This window comes from Schistocerca piceifrons, chromosome 9, assembly GCF_021461385.2.
Source record: "Schistocerca piceifrons isolate TAMUIC-IGC-003096 chromosome 9, iqSchPice1.1, whole genome shotgun sequence".
NCBI classification, from domain to species: domain Eukaryota; kingdom Metazoa; phylum Arthropoda; class Insecta; order Orthoptera; family Acrididae; genus Schistocerca; species Schistocerca piceifrons.
Window position 1 is genome coordinate 183,383,313 of NC_060146.1, and position 19,569 is coordinate 183,402,881.

Genomic DNA, 19,569 nt, shown 5'->3' on the forward strand with positions numbered 1-19,569 from the left:
CACAAAATATCTTAAATTGTCTCTAGTTATGATACCTCCCATCCTCGCCCATTCATTTTGAATCCACCTCAGTATCCACAGGAATATATTTCTATCCTTTTGCTCATACTTGCGTTCGCAGACTGCAAAGGTCTTGTGAAAGAGAGCTTTATCTGTAGTACACTGTTTTCATACATTCGTCGTACGACCAGCCTATTTCGACCCTAAGTCACTTACAGGCACCTACAAAAGAATACATTAACATGGACGAGTTTTAGAGTATACATACCCACTGAACAGCCACATAAACTGCTACACCTGCCTAATATCGTGTAGGGCCCCCGCGAGGACGCAGATGCGCCGGAACACCATGTGGCATGGACTCGGATAACGTCTGAAATAGTACTGGAGCAAATTGACATCATGAAGCCTGTAGGGCTGTCCATAAATTCGTAAGAGTATGAGGGGGTGGAGATCTGAATAGCGTGTTGCGAGGCATCCCAGATATGCTCAATAATGTTGTTGTTTGGGGAGTTTGGTGGCCAGCGGAAGTGTGTAACCTCCGAAGAATGTTCCTGGGGCCACTCTGGAGCAGTTATGGATGTGTGGGGACTCGCACTGCCTGCTGGAAATGTCCAAGTTTTTCGGAATGCGCAATGGATGCAGGCGCTCAGACAGGATGCTTACGTACGTGTCACCTGTCAGACTGTGAGGGGTCCCTTATCACTCCACTACACACGCCGCATACCATTACAGCTTCAACAGTCCCCTGCTGTCATGCAGGGTCTATGGATTCGTGAGGTTGTCTCAGTACCCGTATACGTCCATCGGCTGGATACAGTTTGTGACGAGACTCGTCCGACCTGGTAACATGTTTCCAGTCATCAACAGTCCAATGTCGGTGATGACGGACCCAGGCGTGGCGTAAAGCCTTGTGTCATGTAGTCATCAAGAGCACACTAGTAGGCCTTCGCCTACGAAAGCCCATATCGATAATGTTTCGTTAAATGGCTCACACGTTGACACGCATTGACGTCTGCAGCAATTTACGTAAGGGTTGCGCTTCTCTCATGCTGAAAGATTCTCGTCAGTTACCGCTGGTCCCGATTTTGCAGGATCTCTTTCCGGCCGGAGATTTGATGTTTTAGAGGAGTCCTGATATTCACGTTACACTCGTGAAACGGTCGTACCGGAAAATCCTCACTTCCTCGCTAACTCGGAGATGCTGTGTCCCATCGCTCGTGCGCAGACTGTAACACCACGTTCAAACATTACTTAAATCTTGATAACCTGCCACTGTAGTAGCAGATCTATTAACTGTGTCGGACACTTATTATTTTATATAGGCGTTTCCGAACGCAGCGACGTATTCTGCTTGTTTACATATCTCCATATTTGAATACCCATGCCTATACCAGTTTCTTTGGCGCTTCAGTGTATGTACACTATGGAAAACCATTAAACAAAATCACAATTCTGTTTAAATCAGTACAAGCAATCTTACTTACGCAACATGTGCAATATGTCGTAAGTGACATGGTATACAATCGGAAAGTCATTCTATTTATGAAACCATAAGTGAAATATTGCACTAAAATCCAGTTTAACAACGAAAACGTCCTCTTAGACGCACATAACCACGTCTTATCATGCGTAAACGGCAACACATCCACGGCGGTCTCAGCGTGAAATCAGCTGTTCTGATTTCTACAAATGGGAAAGAAACCTGAGAATCTTTTAGATGACGATCATTTTGGTCCCAGGAAATGTTGCTGTTGGTACGGTGAAAGCAAGACTGCGGAAAAATCAAGACACGTTCACTGGATTTCTCGAACTGGAAAAAGCGTTCGACAGTGTAAAATGGTGCAAGAAGTTCAAAATTCTGGGAAAAATACGGACGCGCTATAGCGAAGTACGGGTCGTATACAATATGTACAAGAATCCAAAGAGAAAGATGAAGGCGAAGAAGAAAGTGCTCGGATAAAAAAGTGTGTAAGAGAATTTAGTCATCGAGGAGCAATGATGAAAAAAAGAAAGGTTCAGGAGTGGGATAAAAATCCAAGGTGAAAGGATACCAATGACAAAGATTCGCTGATGACATTGCTCTCCTAACTGAGAGTGAAGAAGAATTGCGTGGTTTGTTGAATTCAATGAACAGTCTAATGGATACAGAGTATGGACTGAAAGTAAGTCGAAGAAAGACGGAACTGATGAGACATAACAGAAATGAGAACAGCGAGAAACTTAACATCAGGACTGATGGTCGCGAAGTAGACGAAGTTAAGGAATTCTACTGCCTAAGTAGCAAAATAATCAATGACGGACGGAGCAAGGAGGTCCTAAAAAGCAGACTAGTACCCGTCAAAACGTGCATTCTTGGTGAAGAGAAGTCTACTTGTATCAAAGATAGGCCTTAGTCTGAGGAAGAAATTTCTGAGAATGTACGTTTGGAGTACAGAATGGCATAGAAGTGAAACACGCACTGTAGGAAAATCGGAGCAGAAGAGAATCGAAGCATTTGAGATGTGGTGTTAAAAATAAGGAATGCGGAGGTTCTGCACAGAACCGAAGAGGAAAGGAATAAGTGGAAAAAACTGATAAGGAGAAGGAACAGCATGATAGGAGATCTGTTAGAACATCAAGGAATAACTTCTACAGTTCTCAAGGGAGCTTTAGAGAGTGAAACCTATAGAGGAATACAGAGATTTAATAGATACAGCAAATAATTGAGGAAGTACGTGACAAATGCTGCTCTGAGATGAGAAAGTTGACACAAGAGAGAAATTCGTGGTGATCCGCATCAAACCAGTTAGAAGACTGGTTTCTAGTGTCGATATATTCAAAGATAACATCGGTAACTGTCGATATCATACATATTTGTATAGTACATGCTCAACTTGCATGCCAATAACTGGAAGTTGATCTTACGTACAAAAACAGATTATATGAAATTATGTTGCAACGTCAAAATTAATGAAACAAGTGCTACAACGGCAAGTGTTATACACAAAAATGAACTTTATAAACTATATATTTAAACATACTGACAGATGCACTCAATGTACTTATATATCAAGTGACTATAAGTACGAAGTGCACAAGAACGACGTAGCATTTCAATAATATACTATGTGCATAATCTTATTATTTTCCCAAGGATGAGAGAGGGATCGGCGAGGGTTGTACCTGTATGTTGTCACACTGTTTGTATGAAATGTAATACATTTATTATTGGTATAGAAACACATCAATGTAGTCAAATAAGGTAAATGTGTGCAACGCTTGCTATATACCCATACATATAAAAGCAGTATAACTGTAGAAGGTGCCTTTTACTTCTTTTAAACATCATCTACATTTTGTATTTAATGGTTACGAATACAGTGCCGGCAAATGACTTTTTCGACAGGGAACTTTGAGTATGACGCAAGAAGAAACGACACGAAACAGCAACGATGTCAGTCCTCTATCTTTTCGTGATGTGTTCAGTTAGGTAGAGTGGTCGGTGTTTTCTCTTTGAGTAAATATCTGGAAGTGAGGAGATAATTGAGGAGCCGCACGGACCAAAATGGAGTCTGCGGCTTTCCTTGACGGAAGAACAGCTTCTGGGTACGGTCACGATTGCCAAACATTCCGTCGCTTCCTGCAAGCAGAAGTCCACTCTTCGTTCTGCCACAGCTTGCTTGTGTCTCACAACTGAGCCGCAGTTTCGTCGACGCGTAATGGCTGAGTGATGCGCCTGTCGGGTCAGATGTGTGTGCTGTTGCTGGTGCTGGAAGCTTCGGCAGACAGCATTTTGGTCCTTCAGTGTTTCTGCCACCATCCCGAACTCCTGAGCGACCGGGGCATTATCACTACGGAAGCGGACTCTGACGTCAGGAGTTACTGTGACGGTAAGTACCCTCTGTTGCGTAAGTGCCGTGTCGCTACTGTCGACAACTCTCTGGATTTCACTTTTTCGGGGGCATTAATTCTTCTGACTGATTTGATGCGGCAAATGCAACTTGTTCATCTGACTACGCCTGCCGTTTTGACCGAGCGGTTCTAGGCGCATCAGTCGGGAACCGCGCTGCTGCTACGGTCGCAGGTTCGAATCCTGCCTCGGGCATGGATCTGTATGATGTCCTTAGGTTTAAGTAGTTCTAATTCTAGGGGACTGATGACCTCAGATGTTAAGTCCCTTAGTGATTAGAGCCTTTTGAACCATTTTGTCAAATGGTCGATCAGTCACAAGGCCTACTGCTAACTTCTCGATGTTAACGGCCTCGAATCACCAGCAGTCGAGATGACAGGCATCTTACCCGCTTGCCTGTAATGGATCGTGCAGCCACGTCTCGATCCCTGAGTCACCAGATGGGGACGTTTGCAAGACAACAACCATCTGGACGAACAGTTCGACGACGTTTGGAGCAGCATCGACTATCAGCTAGGAGACCATGGCTGCGGCTACCCTTGACGCTGCATCACAGCCAGGAGCGCCTGCGATGGTGTACTCAACGACGAACCTGGGTTCACGAATGGCAAAACGCCATTTTTTCGGTTGAATCCAGGTTCTGTTTCCAGCATCATGATGGTCGCATCCGTGTTTGGCGACATCGCGGTGAACGCACATTGGAATCGTGTATTCGTCATCGCCGTACTGACGTATCATCCGGCATGATGGTATGGGGTGCCATTGGATACACGTCTCGGTCGCCTCTTGTTCGTATTGACGGCACTTTGAACAGTGGACGTTACATTTCAGATGTGTTACGACCCGTGGCTCTACCCTTCATTCGATCCCTGCGAAACCCTACATTTCCGCAGGATAATGCACGAGTGCGTGTTGCAGGTCATGTACGGCCCTTCTGGATTCAGAAAATGTTCGACTGCTGCCCTGGCCAGCACATTCTGCAGATCCCTCACCTATTGAAAACGTCTGGTCAATGGTGGCCGAGCAACTGGCTCGTCACAACACGCCAGTCACTACTCTTGATGAACTGTGGTATCGTGTTGCAGTTGCATGGGCAGCTGTACCTGTACACACCATCCAAACACTGTTTGACTCAATGCCCAGGCATATCAAGGCCGTTACTACGGCCAGAGGTGGTTGTTCAGGGTACTGATTTCTCAGGATCTATGCACCCAAATTGCGTGAAAATGTATCACATGTCACTTCTAGTATAATATATTTGTCCAGTGAATACCCGTTTATCATCTGCATTTCTTCTTGGTGTAGCAATTTTAATGGCGAGTAGTGTATTAGTATGACGTACCCTCGACCACATAGAGATAGTTCTTCTTTCGTGTTCGTCTACTTGCCAAAAACCAAACTTGATGTAGATTTCAAAGCCCAGGAAAGCGCGTCAGCCACTCGCACAGAAATCGCCTTCGGGATTTTCAGTGTCACTCCTGTTTCCAGCTGCTGCCGGCATGATCATCAGCTTGAATCGCAACACGACATGTGATGACGTCATGCGCAACAGGACGTTCAGCACCACTGCCGGAGAGCTGGTGAGAAGAATCGTGCAGAAAGGCACCAGGAAGCCTCAGAAGGACGCGTCGGTCCCAGGTCGTGACGTCTGTCATGCTCTGCTGTCGAAGATGAAACCCATTTCCAAACCCAAAGTCAGAGCGTTGCTGTGCGAAGCTGCCTCTGCCGAACAAAGAGTCCCCTTCGTCCACTGGTAAGTGTTTGTGCAATTGTTTAAAAACAAATCATTGTTTATTTATTACTTTTAGATTACCTGTTGTTGTGGTCTTCAGTCCTAAGACTTTTGACACTGCTCTTTAGGCTAATATATTTATTTATTGCTTGATTATCCTGACCAGATTAGGGCCTTAAGGCACCCTCTTACATCTGACCAGGAACAACACATACCAAAGACTTCACAAAAACAGTGTTCAGTAATAATATACATGATATTAATAATGAAAATAGTAATATTGACACTATCAGTAATAATTATCAATAATAACGATAATGACAGCAATAATAATAATAATAGTGAATGGCATAAGGAATTATTTAGATTATTTTAGTACATTTGAGTCCATGATTAGCTTATAAGAGTGAAAAGAATATGGATGAAGGAGAAGATTGAAATGACAGTGAAAATAGGTAACAATAAAATACAAATAGAGAACACTGCTAAACAAGAGGGGAAGAGCGGGTGGGAGTTGTAGGGCAGAGAGAATTTGTGAGAATAAGCTGCCCATCTATGGGATAGACGGCAGTTGCGACAGAAGGTGGACCATTAGCTGTATTTTGTAGAAGGTGTTTGGTTTCTATGATATTTTGTGGAAGATGGTTTCAGGGTCGGATTCCTGATACAGAGAATGATTTAGAGAATATGACAGTGTTATGTGCTGGTACATAGAGGATTTTACTGTGTTGAGAGCGGGTGATTCTGCTCTGCTGTTCAGATGGTAGCGTAAAAGTTGTCGATAAATAAGAGGGTTGGTTCAAATGACTCTGAGCACTATGGGACTTAACTTCTGTGGTCATCAGACCCCTAGAACTTAGAACTACTTAACCTTACTAACTTAAGGACATCACACACATCCATACCCGAGGCAGGATTCGAACCTGCGACGGTAGCGGTCACGCGGTTCCAAACTGAAGCGCCTAGAACCTTTCGGCCACACCGGCCGGCCAAATAGGGAGCGCAGTGATTGAGAAGATGATAGAGCAAGCATAGGGTGTGATAGTCTCTACACTTATTGGCACTTATCCAAGATAATTGTTTGTAGGCAGAAGTGATATGGTCGGGAAAGAGAATGTGACAAATGTATCGTGCACGAGCGTTCATCGCCAGTTGCTGCGTGAATTTTCGTATAAAAGTCCTTAGAGAACAGCATTACCATAGTCGAGTATAGGGAATATAAATGACTCTACAAGCTTCTTTTTAAACTCGAAGGGAAACAATTTCTCATATTTGTCTAGAGAGTGAAGTGACGCAGGCACCTTATCACAGATTGCAATTGTGTGTTCAGTCCAGTCTAGGGGTGATGGTCCAGAACTATTCCCAAGTTGTTTGCAGAAGAAGAAAAGGTTATTACTCTGCCGTTTAGGATTAATGGTGGAAGAGATTTCTGTATTGAGAGGTACTCAGTCTTTTATGAGCGATAAGATTGCTTGTGTTTCAGATGGGGTAAGTTTCAAACCTAATTGCAGAGCCCAGAGCAAGAAATATATGGTATGCAAGTCTCTCCATCTCAGTGAAACTGCTACAAGGTCCCACTCAACTTACTTAGCATAGTCAAGCCTTGATCAGTCTCTGCAGTTATTATTATTTCAATCTTTTCCCCTCACCTAACGATTACACAGTGTCATATTACTAAGACTCATTTTTTAGACGTCTGTACACCCTAGGCCTCTGGCTTTGGCTCTAGTGGTAGCGTCTTTGACCAGTAATCAAAACTTCTGAGTCTCGGGTTCGAACTGAGCCAATGCTTAAACTTTTAATGAAATTCATCGGCAATGACGGCCGAGGAGTTACCGTGTATCGAGTCACCTTCGCATTACCAACGGTCTTGTCAAAAAGGCTGTAGGAGCGGACAGAGTTTCAGGACAACCTCTTCGACGATTGGGGTGAGAAGATGCCCCTAAAAGGCGGAAGAATTAGTGATAATCAATGGCACGAGGGTGTAGAAGGGAAGCCACAGCATTAAAGACACACATTGTGTAGTCACAGGACATGTGGTCTGTGATTGAAAGGAGCCGGAAGAAATGTTAAGTAACAGAAAAAATACTTCAACTGATCGAGAAAAGAAGGAAGTACAAGAATGCCCAGAGAAAGGCACAAATAAAGGAATGTACGTTTCATAACACTGACCCCATGCTACCTGGGGCATACTTTATTAATCGAAAGTAACATTATGTATAAACCTGTTGTGTGATGTCCTTATATTAGTTAGGTTTAAGTAGTTCTAAGTTCTAGGGGACTGATGACCATAGATGTTAAGTCCCATAGTGCTCAGAGCCATTTTATAAACCTGTTCCTGATGTCTGATATCTTTTTGGAATTACTGTTTTAAAATATCTAATTTTTGTCTGATTTTTTTACCGATGTGTGATAAAACACCACACTTGGTCTTTCTTTTCGCTTTATATTTCCTATCACTAAACCTGTTGGGTCGGTCCATGCTAGATGGCAAGGAGTACGTGGGTGCTGTGATAGAGAGCAAAAATAATGAGAAACGCACGTAATATGTATGTAACTCTGGTTTACTTAACTTATGTGCAGCAATTCCGAATATAGTCCAAAAGTTCCGAGAGAGAGGCATCTTCGTCGAACATAGTAACAACAGAGGCTAACTAGTAATGCTTCGAATGCATCGATAGAACTCCACGATCAGATCGGGCAAGCATCAGTGCAGCACCTTCTTAACTCGGCACGGTGGTGGCATTAGCTGCGTGTTCTGCAGAGGCCGTGTCTTGGTGGTCCAGTCATTTGAGTGACTACCCCAACTTCTCGACGTGGGCTCCATGTGGTATCGACAAAATACACAACATGTCTGCTGGATTAAGTCGCCTCCACGGTGACACAAGCTACACGTGCTGCAGAGGTCGTTTCTCAAGAGCAGGCCATAGATTGGTCTGATAGTCAAACGGCCTACTGCCAACTTCTCGATCTGAATTGCCTTGCAAGGTATCGCTAATGTATGACACCACAGTAACACATCTGTTGAATTATGTCAGCTGCACATGCTGCAGAGGGTGTGTTTAAAAGCTGGCCTCAGATTGGTGGGGCTGCCACATCGATTACTGCCAACTTCTCAGTGTGAACTATCTGGTGTGGTATCGAAAGCGCATGAAAACACGAGTAACATATCTGTTGGACTTAGTTGGCTGCTTGGTGGTACTAGCTGTGTGTGGTACGCAGGATGTGTCTCTGAGCTGGCTGTGGCTTGGTTGGGCAGTCATGAGTTACTGCCAACGTCTGCATGTGGAATTCCTGGTATGGTATTGATTGTGGTGTGGTATCGATAGTGCACATCATCACACTAACAAATCTGTTAGCTAAGTCGGCTTTGGTGCTAGCCCCACATGCTATAGAGAGTGTGACTCAGAGCTAGCCATGGAATGGTGGGGAAGTCACATAAGTAACTGCCGTCTTCTCTATGTGGGCTACCTAACATGGTATCGATAGTGTAAGAAACGACAGTCATATATCTATTGGGTTATGCCGGTTGCATGGTGACACTAGCTGTGCGTGCTGCACAAGGTATATCTTGGAGCTGGCCATCGATTGGCTGGACAGTCACACGAGCTACTGCCAACTTCTCTATGTAGACTGCCTGGTGTGGTATCAATCGTTTATGACACCACAGTAACAAATTTGTTGGATTAAATCAGTTTCGTTGTGATGCTAGCTGCGCATGCTGCAAAGGGTATGTCTTGGAGTTGGCTATAGGTTGGCAGCCCAGTCCCATAAGTTATGGTCAACTTGTTGAAGTTGATAGCACGTGGTACCACTACGCTATACTTTTTCTTTTACTTTTTTCATTTACTTGTAAAGATCATCAGCTACTTAGTACCAGCACAAAGGCATGTAGTCGAGTTGACATGGTCATTAGTTTTCTTTGTGCCTTTCCATTACACACATTAAAATATCGTGCTTCCCTTTATTAGACAATTCGTATTTTAAAATATGTAATGGTTTAATTCAATAACAAGACCTATACAATAGCGTTTGGTACATTTTTGAGAAAGTTGTAAGTTAAGTGTTCTTAGTTACATCAATGATCCAAAACGTTATGGTCACATACCACCATGGAACTGAATGCCACCTAGTGGCATAAGGGAAGTGCGGGTGCGTGCTGCAAGGCAATGCCTTCCAAATTTTGATGTGAAAACTCTTAAAGCTTTTCAAATAAAACAAACGTTACTGACATTATACATTTTTATGCCTCATGTCTTCATATTTATTTCTCAACATAGTCACCGTGGCGATGATCACATTTCTCCCAATTGAGATACCAGTTTGTTGATACCATCACTGTAGAATGTTTGAAGCTGTTGACGGAGCCATAGCTTGCATAGCTCCATCACTATCGTAGTGCAGTCTTCTAAGATATTTCTTAAGATTCGAAAACACGTCAGTGGCTCGAAGACTTCTAAATAATAAAATACGTTGTCCTCGACGGGGAGTTTTCATCAAAGACAATGTTATCGTCAGGACTCTCTGTATACATAAATGATCTGGTGGGCGGGATGAGCAGCAATCTGCGACAGTTTTCTGATGACGCTGTGGTGTACGGGAAAATGTCAGCATCGAGTGACTGCAGAAGCATACAAGATGACCTAGACGGAATTTCTAGCTGTTTGGAATGGATGACAGCTTCTTCTAAATATGAAAAAAATATCCGTTGTAGCAAATGAGGAGGGAAAACTTTCTCATAATGCTCGACTACATGATTAGTAGTGTGCTGCGTGACATAGTTGTCTTGATGAAATATCTAGGCGTAACGTTATTCCGTATGCTCAGACCCTTGTTAACACTCTGTAATTGGCCATCGTGCCAAACGCTTTTCGAAAATCTAGGAATACGGAAACTGCCTGCTGCTCTCCATCCATCGTTCGCAGGATATCAAGCGAGAAAACGGCAAGCTGAGTTTCGCATGAGCGGTGCTATTTAAATCTACCCTGATTTGTGTGGAGAAGATATTCGAACTCAATGTATTCAAGAATTCTGCAGTGAACCATTAGAAAGGATTTTGGTCAGCAATTTTAGGGATGCGTTGTTTTATCCTTCCCATATATAGGAGTCAACTGAGCTTTTTTCCAGCCTCATGAAATATTCGCGGTAAATGGAAGCTAAGTTCGGGACCAATGGCGTACAGTACTCTCTGGAAAACCGAAATGGGATTCCATCCATCTTGCTAGCTTATAACGGTGTGAATATTCTTCATGTTTTCCTTCAATTGTATATTGGGACCTGAAGATGGTCGATGCACTCAAACGTATTGTTAAAAAAAATAAATAAATAAAAATTACCAGCAACTCTTGGCGTCAAATCACGACGTTTTTCAAGTGCTGAAGCTTGTTTATGCCAGCAGAAATTAAGACACATTTATTTTCCTGTTACAACACTGTAATACTTACGGATGTATTGCTACAGGTTATGTGTTAAAACCAGCAACGTATTAGAGGTGCTGACATTTGGGATTGCACGTTGATGCATTGCTAAAGGCATTAATGTTGTTGTTGTTGTCTTCAGTCCTGAGACTGGTTTGCTGCTGCTCTCCATGCTAATCTATCCTGTGCAAGCTCCTTCATCTCCCAGTACCTACTGCAACCTACATCCTTCTGAATCTGCTTAGTGTATTCATCTCTTGGTCTCCCTCTACGATTTTTACCCTCCACACTGCCCTCCAATGCTAAATTTGTGATCCCTTGATACCTCAGGACATGTCCTACCAACCGATCCCTTCTTCTAGTCAAGTTGTGCCACAAACTTCTTTTCTCCCCAATCCTATTCAATACCTCCTCATTAGTTACGTGATCTACCCACCTAATCTTCAACATTCTTCTGTAGCACCACATTTCAAAACCTTCTATTCTCTTCTTGTCCAAACTATTTATTGTCCACGTTTCACTTCCATACATGGCTAAAAGCATTAATAATGTCTGTAATAAACTTTATTGTTCGTTATATCATTTTTAAGTTCAGTCCTCGCACTCCTGGATACTAAATCGTATTACAAAACTTAAAATGATTGCCACATTTTCATCTAACTTCCTCTCATTGCTTGTTAGCCTCTGCTTGCAGGGGCCAGCATAGACATCAGTAGTTCTGCCAAGGCTTTTCTCACCCGAGCCACATTTGACTAGAATACTAGTAGCGTCATGCCAGGAACTATTTTCTTCTTTTTGTTTTTAAGGACGAACAAGACGGAATGGAACGAGCAGGACCTTAAAAATGACGACCAAAGGAATTGTCTCGTCGAGCGAGTGCTGGATATCAACAGTCGCATTTCAGAAGCCATTACAAACAACGTCATGTGTTACTATCTGAACAAGGCGGAGTTCGACCTGGGCGAAAGCACGATTGCCGCTGGTGAGTATATTGTTACATGACAAAACTTTCTAAATGTGTGGACTGATGTCTTATTGTTTAACAGAACAAAGCTGTTTTGAAGCCAATGTTTCCTCTGGGCATCAGAGTGCTTCACTAGGCATGATCCGTGGGAGCCGGTACGTCAGTGCATTCCTTCAAATTCTGAACTGACGTGCCCAGTCATTTAAAATGGAAATTTTCGCTTCGACATGGGCCCAGAACCACGGGCCAACACGGCATTTTCTCATTTAGAAATAATGGCCAGATGAGTAAGAAGTGACACACGAAAAAGCGTCGGACAGAGCAGAACTGATGTGCATATGGATCTGTAAGCTGACGTACTTTTGACACATTGTCATTGATTTTCTTCCCTTCCTTTCATCCCTTCCTCCCCCTTCACCATTGTGTTCCATGTCGGAGTGGCATTCTCCAAAATAAAATATGTATAATCTTCTCCTGTGGGATTCCTAAAGCTGTTGCCGCGGCCCATGTATCAGTAGCCACTGTTTCCTACGTACCTATTGTTCCTCTTGCATTTCTAACTTTTTCATGGCCGCCTTTACACTATTTAACCAGGCAGCCTTCGGTGTTCTTCCTGTCTTTTTTCCCTAGGTTCTCGCTGGCCATCCCTCATCCGTCAGTCGCATTACATGTCCAAACCAGCTACTCTGTCATTCTTGTATTCTATCTGCGATTCTTTCTGTAGTGTGGATCACTTCCCTTTAGATTTTCGTATGTGGCCACGCCGAAACTTTCTACCCGATTTTCTGACACAGTTCATTTGTACAACTCTCGGTTTGTTTTTGTTTTATCCAGTCAGGTCCCAGTACTCGCATCCATAAGTTGTTACATGCCCTGCAGTACTTATACGATCTTCTTGAGTTTCAGTTTATCTTGTAAAACCATAACAAAGAGTTTAGCTTCTGGATTGCTGTTTAGCCGTGGTCTACCTGTTGCTGTATTTCCCAATTACTTTTTCCATCTTCCGATAGGATGCTGCCCAAATACTTAAATATTTCACGTGCCTTAATGTGCTAGCCATCAACTATTACGCTTCTACATTTCCTTCAATGCACAGGTATGTTGTAATTTGAAAATTTAGTCTGCAAATTCTAAGGAGAGATAAAGAAGAGTCGTTCGAGTTAGATTACGGTGAACAGAAGATAACTTCAAAGTTATTTTGAAGACAGTATGACGTTAAAGACACAATTGTGCCGGCCGGAGTGGCCGTGCGGTTCTAAGCGCTACAGTCTGGTACCGAGCGACCGCTACGGTCGCAGGTTCGAATCCTGCCTCGGGCATGGATGTGTGTGATGTCCTTAGGTTATTTAGGTTTAATTAGTTCTAAGTTCTAGGCGACTGATGACCTTAGAAGTTAAGTCGCATAGTGCTCAGAGCCATTTTTGACACAATTGTAAGCAAGTGTTGGCAGTTCAAACAGCTCATCAGTTGGTTGATGTTGCCATGGTGTCCTTGTGATGCCAGTTTCCATACATTGTTTAATGTGACAGCAGTTGGATTCACATGATATCTAAATAGGCAGAGTTCTGAAAGGGCATTCTGCAGCGGATACTGACTTCAAGAGTGTTTTCCATTTCTCGATTAACACTGACCACAGACAAAGGAGATGGCTTAATCTGCATGCTTCGATCATTTCCTTGAATTTTTCAGGTGTTTCCATCAGCGGCTTTGTGCTCTGTAATCCAGAATTTTTATGGCACTGTAAATACGAATGGCCTCGCAAAGGAAAGTAATTTAGCCCAGTAAATTGATTGAGAGTTACATAATGAGTGACAGGAAACACAAAGATTTTATTTTGAGCACAAACAGATTCACATAATATACAGTATGTATTAGGAGTAATGACCAGTATTCAGTGATATGCCGGGAATGATTATTTGAAGCAAAACAGGGCTCTAAACTGCATGCCTTAAGAGCTAACGATTTCAATCAGACTTGATATTTATATCTCTTATTGGTTCGAGATCAACTCCGTGGGTATAAAAAACACCTACCTATCAAAGACGTGGGCTGAGTATGAAAAAGCAATGTAGTCCACAACGTGCGAATGCCCATAATTTAGTCTCCAGTATATGGGAATGAGAGAACTTAGCGACTTGCAACTGTAACACAGTTTGTACATAATTACAAATCTTTACGAAAATTTTTCTCGCTTACAGCGCCCACAAAATGATGAATGGAAGAAGTTTATCACTTACTACAATTGCATTGTTCATACAGTAAAATTGCCAGGCAGAAATTGTGTGTTAATTATTTCTATGCTGTTAACAGTATTTGCGAACTGAAGAATTATACCATTATGGGATACATAGTTCAGGAAATATGATGTCAAATACTGAGATGTGCGAAGAACTGCTGCATCGTGTACGACGTTTTAATTCATTACGTCTTTACTAGTAATTCTACTTGCACCACATTTCGCAGACAGCACCCACACATGCCGCTTAATGTAACTATAAAAATGTATCATTATATGACAGGTAGTTCAGCATCAGGCAAGATGTCTGAATTTGTTACTTCGTTGCTACTAACTCCACTCACAACATGTTTCGCAGACAGTAGCGGGTATAGCACTGGATGCATCTGCAGAATTATATCATTGTGCAGCACATAGTCAAGGAGACACTACATCATAAACATCGAGCTGCGTCCAAATGAGAATGCAGAGCGAAATTTGATAGAGATACAGGTGAAATATGCGTTAAATGCATGTGAAATGTATCTGAAATTTGCGTATGCGTCCAAAGCCAATGGAAAAAGTTCATCTTAAACCCCTGGAACGATTTCAACCAAATTTGGTGCACAAATTAGTTACGATCTGGAAAGAAATACTCTTGGGAAATTACAACCAGCCTCCCATTTAGTGGGCCTGATGATGTGGAGAGAAAAAGGGAAGATGAGTAGGAATTTGACAGAGAGAGCAGGAAGGAGGACATCGATAGATAAAGGAAAGAGGAGGAGATGCATAGACAAAGCTGGAGGAAGAGATAGGCAGAGAGAGAGTGGGAGGTGGAAATGTATGAGAAGTATATTGAAATTTGCGTATGCGGCTAAAGCCACAGGAAAAAGCTCATCCTAAACCAGTGGAACGATTTCAACTAAATTTGGTACACATATTAGTACTCTGGGGGAAATTATCACCAGCTTCCCATTGGAGTGAGCGTGATAAAGTGAAGAGGGAAGAGGAGGGGAAAGTTGACAGGGAGAGCAGGAAGGAGGAGTTGTACAGAGAAAGGAAAAAGGAATAGAGGGAGGTGGAAGAAGAGAAAGGCAGAGAGAGAGGGGGAGAAAGAAATGACCATAGAGAGAAGGAGGAGAAAATGGAAGGAGGAAGGGGAAGAGGCGATCAGAGGGGCGAGGAGGCGATCAATAGCTTGAGGGGGAGGATGAGATGGATAGAAGACAAAAAGGATATGCATAGAGAAAGAGATGGAGGAGGAGATGGATAGAGTGTGGGGCGATGGAGGAGGTGGTCAGAGAGAGGCAGTGGAGGAGATAAGTTGAGAATGGGTGAAGGAGGAGAGGACGAGAAGGACTAGTACAAGACTGGAATGTAAACATATGTAGACAGTGCTGGGTATATGAACCAATTTGGAAGTGATTTGGGGGTAAACAAAATGTGAAACTTCAGCAGCAATGATTCTAACCAGACTGGGCTTTACGTTGAGCTGAGTTTGGATGATATCCAGGGTGGTTCATTGGTAGTGACCGGGCCAATTATCTCACGAAATAAGCATCAAACGAAAAACTACAAAGAACGAAACTCGTCTAGCTTGAAGGGGGAAATCAGATGGCGCTATGGCTGGCTCGCTAGATGGCGCTGCCATAGGTCAGACGGATATCGCGTTTTTTAAAATACACTCCTGGAAATTGAAATAAGAACACCGTGAATTCATTGTCCCAGGAAGGGGAAACTTTATTCACACATTCCTGGGGTCAGATACATCACATGATCACACTGACAGAACCACAGGCACATAGACACAGGCAACAGAGCATGCACAATGTCGGCACTAGTACAGTGTATATCCACCTTTCGCAGCAATGCAGGCTGCTATTCTCCCATGGAGACGATCGTAGAGATGCTGGACGTAGTCCTGTGGAACGGCTTGCCATGCCATTTCCACCTGGCGCCTCAGTTGGACCAGCGTTCGTGCTGGACGTGCAGACCGCGTGAGACGACGCTTCATCCAGTCCCAAACATGCTCAATGGGGGACAGATCCGGAGATCTTGCTGGCCAGGTTAGTTGACTTACACCTTCTAGAGCACGTTGGGTGGCACGGGATACATGCGGACGTGCATTGTCCTGTTGGAACAGCAAGTTCCCTTGCCGGTCTAGGAATGGTAGAACGATGGGTTCGATGACGGTTTGGATGTACCGTGCACTATTCAGCGTCCCCTCGACGATCACCAGTGGTGTACGGCCAGTGTAGGAGATCGCTCCCCACACCATGATGCCGGGTGTTGGCCCTGTGTGCCTCGGTCGTATGCAGTCCTGATTGTGGCGCTCACCTGCACGGCGCCAAACACGCATACGACCATCATTGGAACCAAGGCAGAAGCGACTCTCATCGCTGAAGACGACACGTCTCCATTCGTCCCTCCATTCACGCCTGTCGCGACACCACTGGAGGCGGGCTGCACGATGTTGGGGCGTGAGCGGAAGACGGCCTAACGGTGTGCGGGACCGTAGCCCAGCTTCATGGAGACGGTTGCGAATGGTCCTCGCCGATACCCCAGGAGCAACAGTGTCCCTAATTTGCTGGGAAGTGGCGGTGCAGTCCCCTACGGCACTGCGTAGGATCCTACGGTCTTGGCGTGCATCCGTGCGTCGCTGCGGTCCGGTCCCAGGTCGACGGGCACGTGCACCTTCCGCCGACCACTGGCGACAACATCGATGTACTGTGGAGACCTCACGCCCCACGTGTTGAGCAATTCGGCGGTACGTCCACCCGGCCTCCCGCATGCCCACTATACGCCCTCGCTCAAAGTCCGTCAACTGCACATACGGTTCACGTCCACGCTGTCGCGGCATGCTACCAGTGTCAAAGACTGCGATGGAGCTCCGTATGCCACGGCAAACTGGCTGACACTGACGGCGGCGGTGCACAAATGCTGCGCAGCTAGCGCCATTCGACGGCCAACACCGCGGTTCCTGGTGTGTCCGCTGTGCCGTGCGTGTGATCATTGCTTGTACAGCCCTCTCGCAGTGTCCGGAGCAAGTATGGTGGGTCTGACACACCGGTGTCAATGTGTTCTTTTTTCCATTTCCAGGAGTGTAGGAACCCCCATTTTTTATTACATATTCGTGTAGTACGTAAAGAAATATGGATGTTTTAGTTGGACCACTTTTTTCGCTTTGTGATAGATGGCTCTGTAATAGTCACAAACGTGCAAGTACGTGGTGTAACGTAACATACCGCCAGTGCGGACGATATTTACTTCGTAATACATTACCCGTGTTAAAATGGACCGTTTACCAACTGCGGAAAAAGTCAATATCGTGTTGATGTATGGCTATTGTGATCGAAATGCCCAACGGGCGTGTGCTATGTATGCTGTTCGGTATCCTGGATAACATCATCCAAGTGTCCGGACCGTTCGCCGGATAGTTACGTTATTTAAGGAAACAGGAGGTGTTCAGCCACATGTAAAAACGTCAACCACGGCCTACAACAATTGATGATGCCCAAGTAGATGTTTTAGCTACCGTCGCGGCTAATCCGCACATCAGTAGCAGACAAATTGCGCGAGGATCGGGAATGTCAAAAACGACGGTGTTGAGAATGCTACATCAACATCGATTGCACCCGTACCACATTTCTATGCACCAGGAATTGCATGGCGACGACTTTGAACGTCGTGTACAGTTCTGCCACTGGGCACAAGAGAAATTATGGGACGATGACAGATTTTTTGGACGCGTTCTATTTAGCGACGAAGCGTCATTCACCAACAGCCGTAACGTAAACCGGCATAATATGCACTATTGGGTAACGGAAAATCCACGATGGCTGCGACAAGTGGAACATCAGCAACTTTGGCGGGTTAATGTGTGGTGCGGCATTGTGGGAGGAAGGATAATTGGCCCCCATTTTATCGATGGTAATCTAAATAGTGCAATGTTTGCTGATTTACTACGTAATGTTCCACCGGTGTTACTACAAGATGTTTCACTGCATGACAGAATGGCGATGTACTTCGAACATGATGGATGTCCAGCACATAGCTCGCGTGCCGTTGAAGCGGTATTGAATAGCATATTTCATGACAGGTGGATTGGTCGTCGAAACACCATACCATGGCCCGCACGTTCCCCGGATCTGACGTCCCCGGATTTCTTTCTGTGCTGGAAAATTGAAGTATATTTGCTATGGTGATCCACCGACAACGCCTGACACCATGCGTCAGCGCATTGTCAATCCACGTGCGAACATTACTGAAGGCGAACTACTCCGTGTTTAAATTTAAAAATCTACCTTTTACCAGCTGTTCGTCTAAAATTGTGAGTCATATGTTTGTGACTATTACACCGCCATCTATCACAAAGCGAAAAAAGTGGTATTTCTGTACGTACTACACGAATATGTAATAAAAATGGGGAGGTCCTATTTTAAAAAACACAGTTGATGTCCGTTTGACCCATGGCAGTAGCATCCAGCGGGCCAACCATAGCGGCATCCGGTTTCCGTCTTCAAGCTAGACAAGTTTCGTTCTTTATAGTTTTTTCGTTTGACGCTTATTTCGTGATATATATGGCCCGGTCACGATCAATGAATCAGACTGTATGCAGGAATATCGTTCTATACATCTCTCTGCCAGAACCCATCAGTCATAGTGGCTGGCACTGTTGTGTGCCAGTCTGTCTGTCCATAACAAAGTGTTTTCCGTGGGTGAAAATCTGAAGAATATGCTAATCTGGGCAACAGTCGAACACTCTGTGGGGATAAGTCAGAAGTGGCCTTGCGTATTTTTGTCAAATAACAACTACATGGGGACACCGTAGGCGCGCATCGTCCTTGGAATTAAACGTCAGCAATGGAACTGCTGCTGTCCAAATAACCAGGTACGAGAAGTAGAGATGCCTCCCGTCGGTTCGACCGGTCGCCTGCTGCATGCCTTTTAAGATGACGCCATTCGGCGACTTGCGCTTGGATGGGCATGAGATGATGATCATGAAGACAATACCCAGTCCCTGAGAGGAGAAAATCTCCGAATCAGCCGGGAATCGAACCCGGGCCCCTTATCGTGGCATTCCGTCGCGCTGACCACTCCGCTATTGAGGCGGACGCGGTGATGGTGTTGTGTACTCAATGCACCTCGTAGCATCCCGTCACGTTCTCCTCAGAACCTCTACAAGTGGGTAAGTCCGTCATGAAGCTCTACACAGAACTGGGCTTCTGCTGCCATCTCATGAAAATGCGTAACAGTGGTCGCTGTGCTGACTGTTAGTAATGCATTACCGAGCGAGGTGGCGCAGTGGTTAGTACACTGGACTCGCATTTGAGAGGACGACGGTTGAAT

The 19,569-nt window shown here is 44.4% G+C and overlaps 1 protein-coding gene across 1 annotated transcript in view; it reads left to right on the top strand.

The window, feature by feature from the left end:
* The first annotated feature begins 3,673 nt into the window (after positions 1 to 3,673).
* Positions 3,674 to 19,569, top strand: part of LOC124717282 — a 58,623-nt gene continuing 42,727 nt past the window's right edge. Inside the window, exons 1-3 of the mRNA XM_047244097.1 lie at positions 3,674 to 3,872; positions 5,381 to 5,645; positions 11,848 to 12,023. Coding sequence (XP_047100053.1) covers positions 3,713 to 3,872; positions 5,381 to 5,645; positions 11,848 to 12,023 — 601 coding nt within the window. The 5' untranslated portion in view covers positions 3,674 to 3,712. The remainder of the gene's footprint in view (positions 3,873 to 5,380; positions 5,646 to 11,847; positions 12,024 to 19,569) is intronic.